This window comes from Pristiophorus japonicus, chromosome 11 (genome assembly GCF_044704955.1).
Source record: "Pristiophorus japonicus isolate sPriJap1 chromosome 11, sPriJap1.hap1, whole genome shotgun sequence".
Lineage (NCBI taxonomy): Eukaryota > Metazoa > Chordata > Chondrichthyes > Pristiophoridae > Pristiophorus > Pristiophorus japonicus.
Window position 1 is genome coordinate 73,200,199 of NC_091987.1, and position 17,430 is coordinate 73,217,628.

At 47.2% G+C, this 17,430-nt stretch overlaps 1 protein-coding gene across 1 annotated transcript in view; it reads right to left on the bottom strand.

The window, feature by feature from the left end:
• LOC139276077 (protein FAM162B-like) overlaps positions 1–17,430 on the bottom strand; it is a 35,212-nt gene that overhangs the window by 16,093 nt on the left and 1,689 nt on the right. The window contains exon 2 of the mRNA XM_070893532.1: positions 9,594–9,702. Coding sequence (XP_070749633.1) covers positions 9,594–9,702 — 109 coding nt within the window. The remainder of the gene's footprint in view (positions 1–9,593; positions 9,703–17,430) is intronic.

Below are 17,430 nucleotides of genomic sequence, written 5' to 3' on the forward strand. Positions count from 1 at the left end.
CTTCTCTTACCACCCTTCTTTTTCACTGGAATATATTTTTGTTGAGCACTATGAAAGAGCTCCTTAAAAGTTCTCCACTGTTCCTCAATTGTGCCACCGTTTAGTCATCCCAATATTTAAATTGTTGAAAATTTCTGCTCATCCAGTACTGACAAGCAGTCTGACAATTTAGAGTCCGTGGAGGGGTCGAGAGAAGTGGCGGTGAAGTAGAGCGGGATGTCATCGGCGTACATGTCGAAAGTGATGCTGTGTTTTTGGATGATGTCGCCAAGGGGCGGCATGTAGATAGGAAATAGGAGAGGGCCAAGGACAGATCTGGCGGTGAATGGCTAAACCAATTGTCCGCCATAACCGTTCAAGTCTGCATCCCTTGGACTTAAGGGAGCGAAGATAAGGGCTGCACCAGGGAGAACGGCCAGGGTGAGAGAGAGTAATTGTTTTAATAGGGACTAGGGCAGCAAAGGTGGGGGTGAGGGTGTGGTTGAGCAGATCAGTGGCTGCAGAAATGTTGTGGAGAATGGAGGGCCAAAGACTGGACAGTGGGAGTTCATAAGTGCAGTTGTGAGAGAGTTTATTCCATGGGCAGACATAGAAGGAAGTAGGGTTGGGGAGGCGTGGAAAGGGGGATGTGGGTGGAGAGCGATATGAGGAAGTAGTCAGAGATGGCCTTATCTGTGATTGACACGATGGGTGTAGCGAGGCCACGAGAGATGGCAAGATTGAGAGGGTGGCCGTAAATATGGGTTGGGGAGTTTACATGGAGGGAGAGATTAAGAGAAGAGAGGAGGTTAGTGAACGCAGAGGCGAGAGAGCATGAAGAATTGAGATGGCGGTTTAAATCACAGAGGATGAGAAGTCGCTCAGTGCAGGGGCTAAGGGAGGGAAGCAGTGAAGATATCTCCGTGATACAATTTTTTTAATGGTACTTGGGTGGGCGGTAGAGAATGAGAATTTTAAATGAGAGGTGAGAGGGGTGGAATAAGGTGAGATGTTCAAAGGAGGAGGGGGACAGACTGTGATTTGGTCCTGAGAGCCACACCGCTACCAGAGAGGTCTGAGTGGGGCAAGTGGTGGAAGTTATAGGCAGGCGGGGAGGCTTCATTTAAGGGCAAAGTATCATCATCCCTCAACCAGGTTTCCATCAGGGCCATGATGTCGATGCAATCATCCACAATAAGCTCATGGATGGGAAGAGCCGTGTTTGCAGTTGAACGGACATTCTGGAGGGAGATGCAGAGAGGGTCGGTGATACCCGACCCACTGCCAGAGTCCACAGGGTCAGCGCTCGGAGGGCGAGTTGGACGTGGAGGAGTGAGTTGGACGTGGAGGAGATTAGCAAGATTAACCCCCAGTGGGCGCGCTGGGCAGGAAGGTCAGCGAGAGAGTAGGATGGAAGAGTGGGGGGTTGCTGCTCGTAAGGGGGCACTGACTAGTGCCTCGAGGGGCCCTTCGTAGGATGCCAAGAGAGGCACAGAGGGAAACTGTAGGCTTATCTAAGAGGGCCTCTACTCATTGGAATTCAGAAGAATGAGAGGTGATCTTATCGAAACGTATAAGATTGAGAGGGCTTGACAAGGTGGATGCAGAGAGGATGTTTCCACTGATGGGGGAGACTAGAACTAGAGGGCATGATCTTAGAATAAGGGGCCGCCCATTTAAAACAGAGATGAGGAGAAACTTCTTCTCTTGAGGGTTGTAAATCTGTGGAATTTGCTGCCTCAAAGAGCCGTGGAATAAATTTAAGACAGAAATAGACAGTTTCTTAAACGATAGGGGGTTATGGGGAGCAGGCAGGGAAGTGGAGCTGAGTCCATGATCAGATCAGCCATGATCTTATTGAATGGCGGAGCAGGCTCGAGGGGCCGTATGGCCTACTCCTGTTACTATTTCTTATGTTCTTATTTTCTGAAGGAATCAAGCCTGGGACGGCGGTAGGAGAGTAGGAAGGTTGAAGAGTAATGAAGGATTGAGATAGGGATTTGGGAGGGCAGAGTATGCAAGAGAGGAGAGATGAAAGGAGGCATGACGACAGGAGAGAACGGTCAGGGAAGGTTAGAAAGAGAAAGCGGGGGGGGGGGGGGGGGGGGCAGAAAAAAAGTGGAGAGAAATGAACGGCTTGGGTCCAGAGTGACAGCTAAAGTGCGCATATCAATGGACACAAGAAAAAACTTACGTTACATAGGCCTGGTTATGTAGTAATTAATGGAATACATATTTCCTGGCAGCAGGGAATAGGTTGGAGACAATAGTAGGGAGATGAGGGTCAAAGTTGGAGGTCCCATGCAGGATAGAACCGACATGGAGCATCGACAAACCGCTGTCCAAAGCAGGCAAGTGAAGTCCAGAAACTATTTGAAGGGTAGCGAATTGAAGAATGGAGGTTGTTGCCGTAGGAATGAGTGTTGGTGGTGGTGCAGAAAGATGGTGAAATTGACACAAGTTGGAGATCACTGTAGATCATAGTGGTGGAGCAAATGTAAAACCACAAGTCACCGACAGCAAGTGAAACAGCAGCTGCTAGCTAGAAGCCAACAAAGCTGAAAAATCAGTACAGCAGAGACAGACGCAGTTTAAAAGTTACTTAAAAAAGAAAAAAATCTTTCAGCAACAAAGATAGAGACACAGCAGGTAAGTCTTCATGTAATCCAGTGTAGTTCAAAGCAGAAACGTAATCTAGATATCCAGAAAAGTCCAGGAGATCGGAAACCAATTTGAGAAACTATTTTGGCAGCTTAAAACTTGAATTAACAGAAAGGCAGAGCAGAGTCACCGCAGCAGACTCAAATAGTGTAGTCAGTAGAGCAGTATAGTCCTGTTGGCAGAGGAATCCAGGTGATGGAAGTCAAGTTTCAGCAGAGCTCCAGCAGTTGAAAGAGTTCAGTGAGAATAAAGACACACAGGGTCGGGGCTGGGCAGTGGACTCTGCAGGGGTAGCTTTAAACTTGTAGTTTGGGCTGAAATGCCTTTATCAAGAGTCAGGGAGTTAGAAATTCGTCTTTTGGCCATAGCAGTATTTTTGGGGCATTTATCACCAAAAATACCGCTAACCACACCGCCATTTTTTTTTTAAAAAGACCCAAGTTTCGTTAAAAAATGCACCCAGTGGTAAAAATCAGCATTGCACGAGGATTCGTGGCGGAAATCGCGGTCCTCGACAACTACCGCTAAAAGACAGGCCCTGGGAGAGGGAAAACACAAAAAATAATTGCAAAAAAAAAAAATCACAACACATTTACAAGACTCTTAACTAAGTAATTGCTGCAAAAAAGTTTAATAAAAACTTTAACTTACCTTTTTTGCAAGTCTTCATACATACCACCGATTTTGGGGCTGCAACTCAGATTTTTCTCAGCGTTTTTTCCCGCCCAGAATACAGGTGCATCAAACATCCAAACTACGGCGATAGTGCTTTTTATCGTCTTGCGCGCCACCAGTCCGCGTTTCAGCGGTATTTCAAAACCGCCAGCGCAAGACTTCGGCGAAACTAGCAGATCACCGTTTTTCGCCAAAAACAGCTAAATATCACTGAAAAAATGAGCGCAAGGTTGGTGAATTTCCAGCACAGGGTATCTTAAGCAATGGAAGAAAGGAGATTGGGGGAAGAAAGGGCAAAGGATGGCAATGGATGACCAAAAGATACAGTTGAAGAGAAGAGTAGCTCAGTGAGGAGCTGCCAGCCCAGAAGCCATCTTAGTTCAGTTTTATACACTGTGTAAAACAGGTACAGATTCTGTATGAGAAATTAATAATGGTATGATACTATATTTATGTTATGTTTGTATTTTTTTTTAAGATTTCCATATACTATTCCTTGTGATAGGACAGGAGGAAGACGAGAGCAACCGTGGCAAATTGCTTTCATTTTGCAAGCCTTCCAATAGGCCTTCATGTTGCTCCACCAACTGGCCAGAGATCAAAGTCACTACATAGGGGAACTTTGGACCATGTCCTGCTACTGTACAAAAATAGATGCTTTTTAAAAAAAGTGTGAAGCAAAGAAAGCTTTGTGGAGGACATGCAGTCTTGCAATGTTTTGGTAGTTCCATATTGCATTTAATCTCTAAAGAGAGTCAGATTAAATGATATTCAGGCAGGTGCAGATGCCGTAGAAAAATAATTTAACGTGTACTAAAATACCACATAATATAATTGGCAGCATACACAACTAAATTCAATAGACTAGATCAGACAATGTCAAACTGAAGTTAAAGTACTGTGTCATCTAGGAATGCTGATGATTTCTTCTTCTTGGGCAATCCCTCGGAGTCTAGGATGACTTGCTTCCACACTAAAAATGATTTCTCAGGTGACTGACTAGTCCAATGCGGGACCTAGTCTCTGTCACAGGTGAGGCAGACGGTGGTTGAAGGGACGGGTGGGTGGGGTGCTTGGGTTGTTGTGCACTCCTTCCGCTGTTTGCGCTTGGCCTCCGCGTGCTCCCGGCGAAGAGACTCGAGGTGTTCGGCGCCTTCTCGGATGCTTCTCCTCAACTTTGAGCGGTCTTGAGCCAGGGATTCCCAGGTGTCGGTGGGGATGTTGCACTTTTTCAAGGAGGCTTTGAGGGTGTCCTTGAAGCGTTTCCTCTGTCCACCTGGGACTCGCTTGCCGTGTCGGAGCTCTGAGTAGAGCGCTTGTTTTGGGAGTCTCGTAGGGCATGCGGACGATGTGGCCCGTCCATCGGAGCTGATCCGAGTGTGGTCAATGCTTCGATGCTGGGAATGCTGATTTACCACAGCCTGACTATCTGAACTCAAATCTATTATTTGCAAAAGGGTTACTTTGCTCACCACCTCCCATTTCTATCATACATGGCACAAAATAGGAAACCATGGGAACCCCTAAAACAAATAATTGGATTTTTTTTTTGAAAAAGGTAATGGTGTTAACTTATTGGGAGCTAATTTGAACACCCACAATGCCATGTGGATAGTGTCTGTAAAAGTACATTAGTTAGTAGCAATGTCAGTTCACATTTTATGGCATACATTTAACAAGGCTGTATTTAAAATCTGTGCATTAAAAATATAATTTGTGTCAATTATTGGAGGCACAGTTAGTTTTAGTCAGGGTGCAATACCTGAATAGTTGCAGTATAAAAATTAACAGAAAATGGCCATTAAGCTCAACAAGCCTATTCCTTTATTCCCCACAGATCAGGTCCACCTTGCTATCTTCTCACTATGGGCCCAAGTTTCAGGTGGAGTTGCTCCTAGTTTTTTGGAGCAACTAGTTTAGTTTGGAGTATGTTAGAAATTGCAATTCTCGGATATTAGTTTGCTCCAGTTCTAGTGAGTTAGTTTAGGTTGGCTTGAGGTAAGGTACTTTTTTTTCAAAAGGGGGTGTGTCCAGCCACTCAGGCCTGTTTTGCAAGTTTCGGCAGTGAAAACTTACTACAAACTAACTTAGGATGGAGTAAGTGTCCACTTTTGTAAGTTCTGAAAAACCTTACCTAGAGTTAAGTTTAGTGCAGGCACAGCCAGAGACGGCAGGTGGGAAGCATTAAACACAAAGGACACATAAACATCACAACAGCGGGGGGTAAGGGAAGTTAGAGGATTTTCCATAAACACCTTCACAACAACATTAAAGAAGCAAAGTACATTTAAAGCACTAAGCAAAGCAGTACATTTAAAGCACCAAGCACTAAACGAAGCACAAAAAGTAATAAGCAATTAATTAATAAAAAATAGAAGGAACCCTGCACCTAAAGCACCAAGACCAAAGTAATAAGTAATCAATCAATAAAAAATACCTTTATGTGAAGGGAAGGTGTCTCTGACAGTGTCTCTCTCTGTAGTGTGTCTCTCTCTGTGTATCTGACAGTGGGGTGCGTGTGGTGTGTGTGTCTGTGTGTGTGCATGTGTGAGAGTGGGGGGGGTGAAGGGGTGGTGTGTGTGTGTGTGTGTGTGTGTGTGGGGGGGGGGGTGGGAGGGGTTATGTGTGTGCATGGGGTGTGTGCAGAGGGGGTGGGGGAGAGGCTGGAAGGAGGCACCCCTGCTCTCTCCTTTGGCCCTTCGATCATTGAGTGCCCCCCAACCCACGCTCCTCCATCCCTTGCCATGCTCCCCCCCTTCATCTGTTGCAAGGCTATTCCCCCCCCCCCCCCAAACCGGTATCTACGCTCTCCACCCCCCCCCCCCCCCCCCGCATCCACGCTCTCTTCCCTTCCCTTCCCCCCCGCCCCGGTATCCACGCTCTCCCGAGCCATTGCGCAGGCGCGCATGCTCCAGCGCGCCTGCGCAGCACTGCCAGCTCTGAGAAGGCGGCATGATCCCTAGCCCCGCTCCCCTGCAGGCAGTCTCCTCCCCAGGGAGACTACGCTGCTCCACTCCACTCCACTCCACGGTCCAGGAGGACCAGAGAATTGCTGCAGAATATTCCGGCACACCTTCGAGCCCAGGCAGGTCACGTAAGTCTCGGAGGTGCGCCGTTTTCACCAGATGCCGAAACTTGGGCCCTATATCCCTCCATTCCTTCTTTACCCATAAAAACATCCAAATGTCTTTAAAACAGCTTTTCTTTTTGCTTCAATGACCTTTCTCGATAACTTAATCTACAACTCTTCCTTTGGAGAAGAAAGTTCTACTCAACTTCCCTTACTCCCAAGATCATATTTTTAAAGCATTCCCTAGTATTTAAACCATTAGTGGCAATTTGCCTGGATCAATTTCCTTCTGAATTTTGGAAATGTTATTAGATCACCTCAAAATCTCCCTTTTCAATAAAAGCTTAAAGCACAAAGAACTTTTGAGATAGATCTCCAGTTGTAATACGCTCACCAAGTTCAACACTAATTCTGTTGCAGGAGGGTAGGTCGGTTTGCACATTTCCACTGAAGGGATTTCGGAAAACGTTTGAGGGCGAGATATGTTTATTGACTGGTTCCAGTAAACAAACACCTTACCCACTACAGGCAAGTAAAATCTGTTCACCCATGTCTTCTTCTTCTTAAGCGGTCCCTCGCATCGAGGATGACTTGCTTCCACACCAAAAGGTGTTTCAATGAAGGTCCTAATATTCCAGGTTCCCAAACTAGATATTAAAAAGGTGGAAGATGCCTGTGCGTGGATTTTTTTAAAACGTGTGGTGGCACGCCAGCCACCACACAGGCTTGACAGAGCACGGTTTTGGTCCAGTGGCAAGGGTTAACCAAGACGACTGGAGACTAGCTCTGCTGCACGGACCCAGTGCACGCACATATCGCAGTGTGGGCTGGCCCGTGCTGCCCCTGGGCCCTCGCCTCTTCTGGGCCCCGATCACTTTGCTTCTACAATCTCGCGCTGCTCCTTCGCCCCGCTCCTTCGCCCCGACCTCGCCGCTCCTCTGCTGCTTACTGCCTCTCCTGCTGTACCTGCTCACGCTCCAATCAGCGACCTTGATTTTGGTGACGTCCAATCCAGTCGCCCTTCTCCAAGTCGTCGCCCTCCAGCACCAGCTCGCGCTGCTCCCTGAAGTGTCCATAAAATCAGCAGAGGTGCGGCAGCCCGGGAGCAGCGTGAAGACCCCGATGTGCAAGTGCAGCACTCCCTCGGTACTGCCCCTCCCACAGTGCAGCACTCCCTCGGTACTGCCCCTCCCACAGTGCAGCACTCCCTCGGTACTGCCCCTCCCACAGTGCAGCACTCCCTCGGTACTGCCCCTCCCACAGTGCGGCACTCCCTCGGTACTGCCCCTCCCACAGTGCGGCACTCCCTCGGTACTGCCCCTCCCAGAGTGCGGCACTCCCTCGGTACTGCCCCTCCCACAGTGCGGCACTCCCTCGGTACTGCCCCTCCCACAGTGCGGCACTCCCTCGGTACTGCCCCTCCCACAGTGCGGCACTCCCTCAGCGCTGACTCTCCGACAGTGCAGCGCTCCCTCAGCGCTGACCCTCCCACAGCGCGCCGCTCCCTCAGCGCTGACCCTTCCACAGCGCTGCGCTCCCTCAGCGCTGACCCTCCCACAGCGCGGCGCTCCCTCAGCGCTGACTCTCCCACAGCGCTGCCCCCTCCGACAGCGCTGTGCTCCCTCAGCGCTGCCCCTCCCACAGCGCGGCGCTCCCTCAGCGCTGACCCTCCGACAGCGCGGCGCTCCCTCAGCGCTGACCCTCCCACAGCGCGGCGCTCCCTCAGCGCTGACCCTCCCACAGCGCTGACCCTCCCACAGCGCGGCGCTCCCTCAGCGCTGACCCTCCCACAGCGCGGCGCTCCCTCAGCGCTGACCCTCCCACAGCGCGGTGCTCCCTCAGCGCTGACCCTCCCACAGCGCGGCGCTCCCTCAGCGCTGACCCTCCCACAGCGCTGCCCCTCCCACAGCGCTGTGCTCCCTCAGTGCTGCCCCTCCGACAGTGCGGCGCTCCCTCAGTACTGCCCCTCCAACAGTGCAGCGCTCCCTCAGTACTGCACCTTCGACAGTGCGGCAACTCCCTCGGTACTGTCCCTCCAACAGTGCGGCGCTTCTATTTCAAAGAAATGAATAAATTTGTGTGCATAACATGGGGTAGAAGAGCTGCTCAGCCACGTGGGTCCATAATTCTTTCGTCCAGTAAAGTGGTGCAGAGCAGGAATGTCCAACCCTTTGGAGCTGGGGTACAAATACAAGTGTCATAACCAACAAGTGGGCCTGCCTGATATGTATACAAAAAGTGAGTCCCCAAACACAAAAACACCCCCATACACAAACAAGAATTTTTTCTGATTATTGGTAATGTAAAGGAAGCTGAAATAGAGCTTTGAGTAAGTGCATTCTGGCCAGCCACGAATTGCAGTTAATATTTATATTAATTAAGAAGGGAGGATGCAACTGGAGTTTTGCAGCATTGATGAAAGGCCTGTGATGTCTGAAGAGGAAGTGGAGGATGCAGTCAAAGTGAGTTGCCATAATTAAGGAATGACCTGTGATCTGTATTGATGCGGCATAGTCAGAGAGGGTGAAGTGCAGTACAATAGAAGTGGCAGTACAAACTTGCCATCAAGCCAGAGACAGGCTGGGAAACTTAGAGTTCCGAGTGTAATTATGAAGTTTCAGTAGAAATCAAGGACAGTAATGCCACATATAATATAGAAATAAAAGTAGTAACAGAGCACCTGGAAAGAAACAAAAATTGCATGCTGGATATCTGTACTTACTTTCTAGCTTCCCGGTGAGGAAGGCAGCAGTTATGTGACAGCCAAGGAATAGGAACCAACATTTGGAGCCAGCGGGAGCGATAGCCCTGGGAAAAAAATCTACTTGCTCCCTTGGCCAAGTACCCCAACTGCATGCAACTTCTTTGTGAGTACGTTCTCACTACAACGTTTGTAGTGGCAGTCGCAGGCAGTCAGAAGTCTATAAAGTACAATGCACCAGGTGACAGACAATCTGGTTGCTTTTAGGTAGCAAATAGTCAGTAATTACATTTCAGTACACAATGACTGCTCAAACCAGGTCAGTGCTCCATTTTGCACAAATCTCAACTGTTGTCACTTTATTTTCAACTGGTTCTACTAGTCTATGTTACAGGCAGTGAGGCTACTGAATGAATAAAAAGAAACATTTACAAAGGAAGACAGCACCAACACCCCTATTTAAAAAACCACCATCCAGTAAAATCCCATACCCATTTCACCACTTACGAAACCACAGCTGGTATATCCTCTTCTCGTTTGAAACGACCAGTCCACATCAACATCTTTTTGTCAAAAGCCGAAGGCTTGTATCCTGGTAATTTGAAAGCTGGGCGTTCTGAAAGAAATATAAAGACAACTTATTTTCATAGAACACAGTTCCCTGATAAACTAGTTCAAATTACACCAACATTGCAGAACATGAAATATCGAATGTTCCAATGTGTTAGCCGTGGCTCAGTTGGCAGCAATCACTCCTCTGAATCAGAAGGTTGTGGGTTCAAGTCCCACTCCAAAGATCTGAGCACACAATCTAGGCTGACACTTCTGTGAAGTACTGAGGGAGTACTATACCGTCTTTCGGATGAGACATTAAACCAAGGCCTTGTGTGCCCTCTCAGATGGACCTAAAAGATGCCATGACACTATTCAAAGTAAAGCAGGGTGTTCTGGTCAATATTTATCCATCAACCAAACAACAACTTGTGTTTATATAGCACCTTTAACATAGTAAAATATCCCAAGGTGCTTCTCAGGAGTGTTAAGACAAAAAAATTTACACTGATAGCCACATAAGGAGAAATTAAGGCAAATGACCAAAAGCTTGGTCAAAGAGTTAGGTTTTAAGGAGTGAATTGAAAAAGAGGTAGAGAGGCGGAGAGATTTAGGGAAGGAATTCCAGAGTTTAAGGCCTAGGCAACTGATGGCAAGGCCAACAAATGGTTGAGCGATTATAATCAGGGATGCTCGAGAGTGCAAGTGGAGCACAGATACCTTGGGGCGGGGGTTGTGGGAGATTATAGAGATAGGGAGGGGCGAGGCCATGAAGGGATTTGCAAACAATTATGAGAATTTTGAAACCGAGGCATTGCTTAACCGGAAGCCAATATAGATCAGCAAGCACAGGGGTAAATGGGGCTTGATGTGAGTTAGGACATGGGCAGCTGAGTTTTGGATGACCTCAAGTTTACTTAGGGAAGAACGTGGGAGGTCAGCCACAAGTGCGTTGGAATGGTCAAGTCTAGAGGTAACAAAGACATGTATGAGGGTTTCAGCAGTGGATAAGCTGAGGCAGGGGTGCAGATGGGCGATGTTACGGAGATGGAAATAGACGGTCTTAGTTATGCCATGGATATTTCAGGGTTAAATATGACACCAAGGTTGTGCACAGTGTGGTTCAGCCTTAGACAAAGGCTAGGGAGAGGGATGGAGTCAGTGGCTAAGAAACGGAGTTTGTGGCGGAAAACAATGGCTTCGATCTTCCCAATATTTCATTGGAGGAAATTTCTGCTCATCCAGTACTGGATGGTTGGACAAGAAGTCTGACAAGTTAGAGACCGTGGAGGGGTCAAGAGAAGTGATGGTGAGGTAGAGCTGGGTCTCATCAGTGTACATGTGGAAACTGATGCTATGTTTTTGGATGATGTCGCCAAGGGGCAGCATGTAGATGAGAAATAGAAAGGGGTCAAGGATAGATCCTTGGGGGACACCAGAGGTAGCGATGCGGGAGTGGGAAGAGAAGCCATTGCAGGTGATTCTGTGGCTATGATTAGATAGATAAGAATGGAACCAGGCAAGTGCAGTCCCACCCAGCTGGACAACAGTGGAGACGCGTTGGAGGAGAATGGAGTGGTCAACCGTGTCAAAGGCTGCAGACGTCAAGAAGGAGGAGGAAGGATAGTTTACCCTTGTCGCAGTTACAAAGGATGTCATTTGCCACTTCAATGAGAGCCGTTTCGGTACTGTGGCAGGGGCGGAAACCGTATTAGAGGGATTCAAATATGGAGTTCCGGGAAAGATGGGCATGGATTTGGGAGGCAACAACACTTGAGAGGAAAGGGAGGTTGGAGATGGGGCAGTAGTTTGCAAAAGACGGAGCAGTCAAGGTATGTTTGTTTTGAGGAGAAGGGTGATGACGTCAGATTTTAAGGCGAGGGGGACAGTGCTTGAGGAGAGATAACTATTAACAATGTCAGCTAACGTGGGAGCCAGAAAAGGAAATTGGTTGGTCAGCAGTTTGGTGGGAATAGGGTCGAGGGAGCAGGAAGTGGGTCTCATGGACAAGATGAGCACGGAATGGTCATGAGGGAGATCGGAGAGAAATTGGAGAAAGACAAGTTCAGGACTAGGACGGGGGGAACTTTAGGGGAAGTTTAGCCCCGTTGGCTAGGGGAAGAAGGGAAATGGCAGAGGCAGCTGATCGGATAGTCTCAATCTTAGAGACAAATAAGTCCACGTTGCTGGAGGTGAGGGTGGAGAAGACAGGGGAAAAGGGTTTAAAAAGGTTAGCAGTAGAGAATAGAAGCTAGAGGTTATCTTTGCATTCCAGAATGATTCTGGAAAAGTGAGCAATTTTGGCAGACGAGAGCAGGACCTCAATGCTTTATGCGGTCCAGTCAGATGTCCGCCATATTCGTTCAAGTCTGCAACCCTTCGACTTAAAGGAGCGAAGATGAGGACCATACCAGGGGAACAGCCAGGGTGATCGAGTAAGTGTTTTAATAGGGACTAGAGCATCGAACGTGCTGGTGAGGGTGTGGCTGAGCAGATCAGTAGCTGCAGAAATATCATGTTGAATGGAGAGCCAAAGGCTGGACAGTTGGGATTCGTAAGTGTAGTTGCAAGAATTAGGAGAGTGTGTTTTCCAGGGGCGGTACAGAAGGAAGTAAAGTTGGGGAGGGGTTTACGGGGGGATGAGAGTGGAGAGCGATACAAGGAAGGGGTCCAGAGATGGCTTTATCTGCGATTGACACAATGGGAGTAACGAGGCCACGAGAGATGGTAAGGTTGTGGGGGCAGCCGTGAATATGGGTTGGGGAGTTTACATAGAGGGAGAGATTAAGGGAAGATAGTGAACTCAGAGGAGAGCATGATGAATTGAGATGGAGGTTGAAATCACCAAGGATGAGAAGTCGCTTGGCGCAGAGGCCGAGGGAGGAAAGTGGTGAAGCCATCTCGGTAACAAAAACATTTATGGTACTTGGGTGGGTGGTAGAGAACGAGAAATTAGGAGTGGAATAAGGTGAGATGCTCAAAGGAGGAGAAAGTTCCAGGAGTGGGGGGGGGGTGCGAAAAAAATCAAGGTGAGATTTGGTGATGAGAGCCACAAGGCCACCAGGGCGGTCTGGGCGGGATGGAAAGTATTGCCAGATGGGGAGGCTTCATTCAAGGGTAAGGTATCATCACCCTTCAGTCAAGTTTCCATCAGGGCCACGATGTTGATGCAATCATCCACAATAAGCCCATGGATGGCAAGGGCCTTGTTCACAAGTAAACAGACATTCTGGAGGGAGATATGGAGAGGGTCGGTGATGGCTGACCCACTGCCAGCGTTTGGAAGGATTCAAGGTTAGCCCCCAATGGGCACGCTGGGCGGGAATGTCAGCTGGGACCGTTGGGGTTGCTGCTCATGAGGAGGCAGCAATGCATGCCACGGTGGATCTTTCGGAGGATGCTAACAGAAGAACAAAGGGAAGCTGTAGGTTTACGTAGGAGGGAGTCAAGCCTGCGACAGCAGCAGGAGAGTAGGAAGAGTAATTAGGGGTTTGGGAGGACAGAGTATCTGAGGGAGGAGAGATGAAAGGCGGCATGATGACAGGAGAGCACGGTTAGGGAGGGATAAAGAGAAAAGGAAAATGGGGGAAAAAAACAATGGGAATAGAAAGGTCCAGAGCATCATCACTAAAATAGATTATCTGATCATTATTTCATTGCGATTTGTAGGACCTTCATATGCACAAATTGGCTACCACGTTTCTTACATTACCACAGAGACTACACAAAGAAACATAGAAAGTAGGTGCTGGAGCAAGCCATTCAGCCCTTCGAGCCTGCACCGCCTTTCAATATGATCATGGCTGTTCATGCAACCTCAGTACCCCACCCCTGCCTTCTCTCCATACCCCCTGATCCATTCAGCCGTAAAGGCCACATCTAACTCCCTTTTCAGTATGTCCAACGAACTGGACTCAACAACTTTCTGTGGTAGAGAATTCCACAGGTTCACAACTCTCTGGGTGAAAAAGTTTCTCCTCATCTTGGTCCTATATGGCTTACCCCTTATCTTTAGACTGTGACCCCTGGTTCTGGACTTCCCCAACATTGGGAACATTCTTCCTGCATCTAACCTATCCAGTCCCGTCAGAATTTTATAAGTTTCTATGAGATCCCCTCTCATTCTTCTAAATTCCAGTGGGTATAAGCCTAGCCGATCCAGTCTTTCCTCATATGTCAGTCCTGCCATCCCGTGAATCAGTCTGGTGAACCTTCACTGCACTCCCTCAATAGCAAGCACGTCCTTCCTCAGATTAGAAGACCAAAACTGCACACAATACTCAAGGTGTGGTCTCACCAAGGCCCTGTACAACTACAGTAAAACCTCCCTGCTCCTATACTCAAATCCTCTTACTATGAAGGCCAGCATGCCATGTGCTTTCTTTACTGCCTGCTGTACCTGCATGCCTACCTACAATGACTGATGTACCCAGCTCTCGTTCCACCTCCCCTTTTACTAATCTGTCACCATTCAGATAATAATCTGCCTTCCTGTTTTTGCCAAAGTGGATAACCTCACATTTATCCACATTATACTGCATCTGCCATGAATTTGCCCATTCACCTAACCTGTCCAAGTCCCCCTGCAGCCTCTTAGCATCCTCCTCGCAGCTCACACTGGCCACCCAGTTTAGTGTCATCTGCAAACTTGGAGATATTACATTCAATTCCTTTGTCTAAATCATTAAGGTATATTGTAAATAGCTGGGGTCCCAGCACTGAACCCTGTGGCACCCCACTAGTCACTGCCTGCCATTCTGAAAAGGACCAGTTTATTCCCGCTCTTTGCTTCCTGTCTGCCAACCAGTTCTCTATCCACGTCAATACATTACCCCCAATACCATGTGCCTTAATTTTGCACACTAATCTTGTGTGGGACTTGTCAAAAGCCTTTTGAAAGTCCAAATACACCACATCCACTGGTTCTCCCTTATCCACTCTACTAGTTACATCCTCAAAAAATTCTAGAAGATTTGTCAAGCATGATTTCCCTTTCATAAATCCATGCTGACTTGGACCGATCCTGTCACTGCTTTCCAAATGCACTGCTATTACAGCTTTGATAATTGATTCCAGCATTTTCCCCACCACTGATGTCAGGCTAATCAGTCTATGAATCCCTGGTTTCTCTCTCCCTCCTTTTTTAAAAAGTGGGGTTACATTAGCTACCCTCCAATCCATAGGAACTGATCCAGAGTCCTTGAAATGTTGGAAAATGACCACCAATGCATCTATTATTTCTAGGGCCACTTCCTTAAGTACTTTGGGATGCAGACTATCAGGCCCTGGGGATTTATTGGCCTTCAGTACCTTTAATTTCCCTAACACCATTTCCTGACTAATAAGGATTTCCCTCAGTTCCCCCTTCTCGCTAGACCCTCAGTCCCCTAGTATTTCCGGAAGGTTATTTGTGTCTTCCTTTGTGAAGACAGCACCAAAGTATTTGTTCAATTGGTCTGCCATTTCCTTGTTCCCCATTATAAATTCACCTGATTCTGACTGCAAGAGACCTACATTAGTTTTCACTAATCCTTTTCTCTTCACATATCTATAGAAGCTTTTGCAGTCAGTTTTTATGTTCCCTGCAAGCTTACTCTCATACTCTATTTTCCCCCTCCTAATTAAACTCTTAGTCCTCCTCTGCTGAATTCTAAATTTCTCCCAGTCCTCAGGTTTGCTGCTTTTTCCGGGCCAATTTATATGCCTCTTCCTTGGAAATAACACTTTCCCTAATTTCCCTTGTTAGCCACGGTTGAGCCAACTTCCCTTTTTTATTCTTACGCCACACAGGGATGTACAATTGTTATAGTTCATCCATGTGATATTTAAATGTCTGCCATTGCCTATCCACCCTCAACCCTTTAAGTATAATTCTCAAGTCTATCCTAGCCAATTCACGTCTCATACCATCGAAGTTTCCTTTCTTTAAGTTCAGGACCCTAGTCTCTGAATTAACTGTGTCACTCTCCATCTTAATGAAGAATTCTACCATATTATGGTCACTCTTCCCCAAGCACGACCAGATTGCTAATGAATCCTCTCTCGTTACACGAGACCCAGTCTAGGATGGCCTGCTCTCTAGTTGGTTCCTCGACATATTGGTCCAGAAAACCATCCCTTATACACTCCAGGAAATCCTCATCCACAGTATTGCTACCAATTTGGTTAGCCCAATCAATATGTAGATTAAAGTCACCCATGATAACTGCTGTACCCTTATTGCACGCTTCCCTAATTTCCTGTCATCAAAAGTACTTCATTGGTTGTAAAGCACTTTGGGTGTCCAAAGGTCTTGAAAAGGCACAATATAAATGCAAATTTTTCCTTCTTTCTTTCAATATAGGCATTATAAACTTCAGGCTGCCTTAGATAACCTCTTCAGTTAGCATCACTGGTCTCTCCCATAAGTGGACCCATGTCGCTCATGATCAGGAATTTACTTTCATTACCCAGTATCTATGCGTACAGTATTGTAACTTGGGGGCGCAAGAATCAGACCCTCATTATATGAGCTGGATATCACGATGCTAGCACATGCCCTCACTTGTGCATCTACAATCATGCTAAAAGGAGGCTGATTCATACTTTGGTGAGACGAGATCAGATACGAGTTAGTAAACCGTTTTAATTTACAGTTCGTGAATGTACAGAATAAAAGTTATAGACAATTTCACCTCATTGTAACTTAACTTCGGACCCCTGGTAATGAAAAATAATAAAAATATGCCATTGTCTATAATATTGACTAAGTTATACAGGGCCTTGGTGAGACCGCACCTAGAGTAGTGTGTGCAGTTTTGGCTCCTTACCTAAGAAAGGGTATACTTGCCATAGAGGGAGTGCAGCGAAAGTTCACTAGACTGATTCCTGGGATGGCAGGACTGTCGTATGAGGAGAGATTGGGTCGACTAGGCCTGTATTCACTAGAGTTTAGAAGAATGAGAGGGGATCTCATTGAAACGTATAAAATTCTGACGGGGTTGGATAGACTGGATGCGGGGAGGATGTTTCCCCTGGCTGGGAAGTCGAGAACAATGGGTCAAAGTCTCGGGATGCGGGGTAGGAAATTTAGGAGAACTTTTTTCACTCAGAGGGTGGTGAACCTGTGGAATTCTCGACCACAGAAGACTGTGGAGGCCAAGTCACTGAACATATTTAAGAGGTAGATAGATAGATTTCTAGAAATAAAAGGCATCAAGGGGTATGAGGAAAAAGCGGGAATATGGTGTTGAGATGGAGGATCAATCATGATCATATTAAATGGCGGTGCAGACTTGAAGGGCTGAATGGCCTACTACTGCTCCTATTTTCTATGTTTCTAAGTAACATTTTCTTTTGGTCATCCTCATCACAAAATGAGAGTACGACTCACTATTGGCCTGATCTGCTCCATTCTTAAGACAAACTGTCCTAGGCCAACCCGCCTAACTCAGCAAACTTTATCAACTGACCTTGAACATTCACTCTTTTGTTGTATTCAAGTACAGGAAGTTGAGGGCTATACCTCCCACTTCTTCCCTGGCCAGGGGCTGGCCATTCAGCCTGTCATTAAACTAACTATTGCCTTGCTGGATGGAGGCCCAACCAGACTACCTAATAATGTGCATGCAAGAATTCAGTTCTTCCTAACATCTTGTGTGTGAATATGCACTGAAAGTATCTGAAACAAGGTAATGACTTTACCAGCCATTGTCCCAATGCTGTCGAACAGAGGGATCTGGGGGTTCTTGGACATGAAACACAAAAAGTTAGCAAGCAGGTACAGCAAGTAATCAGGAAGGCAAATGGAATG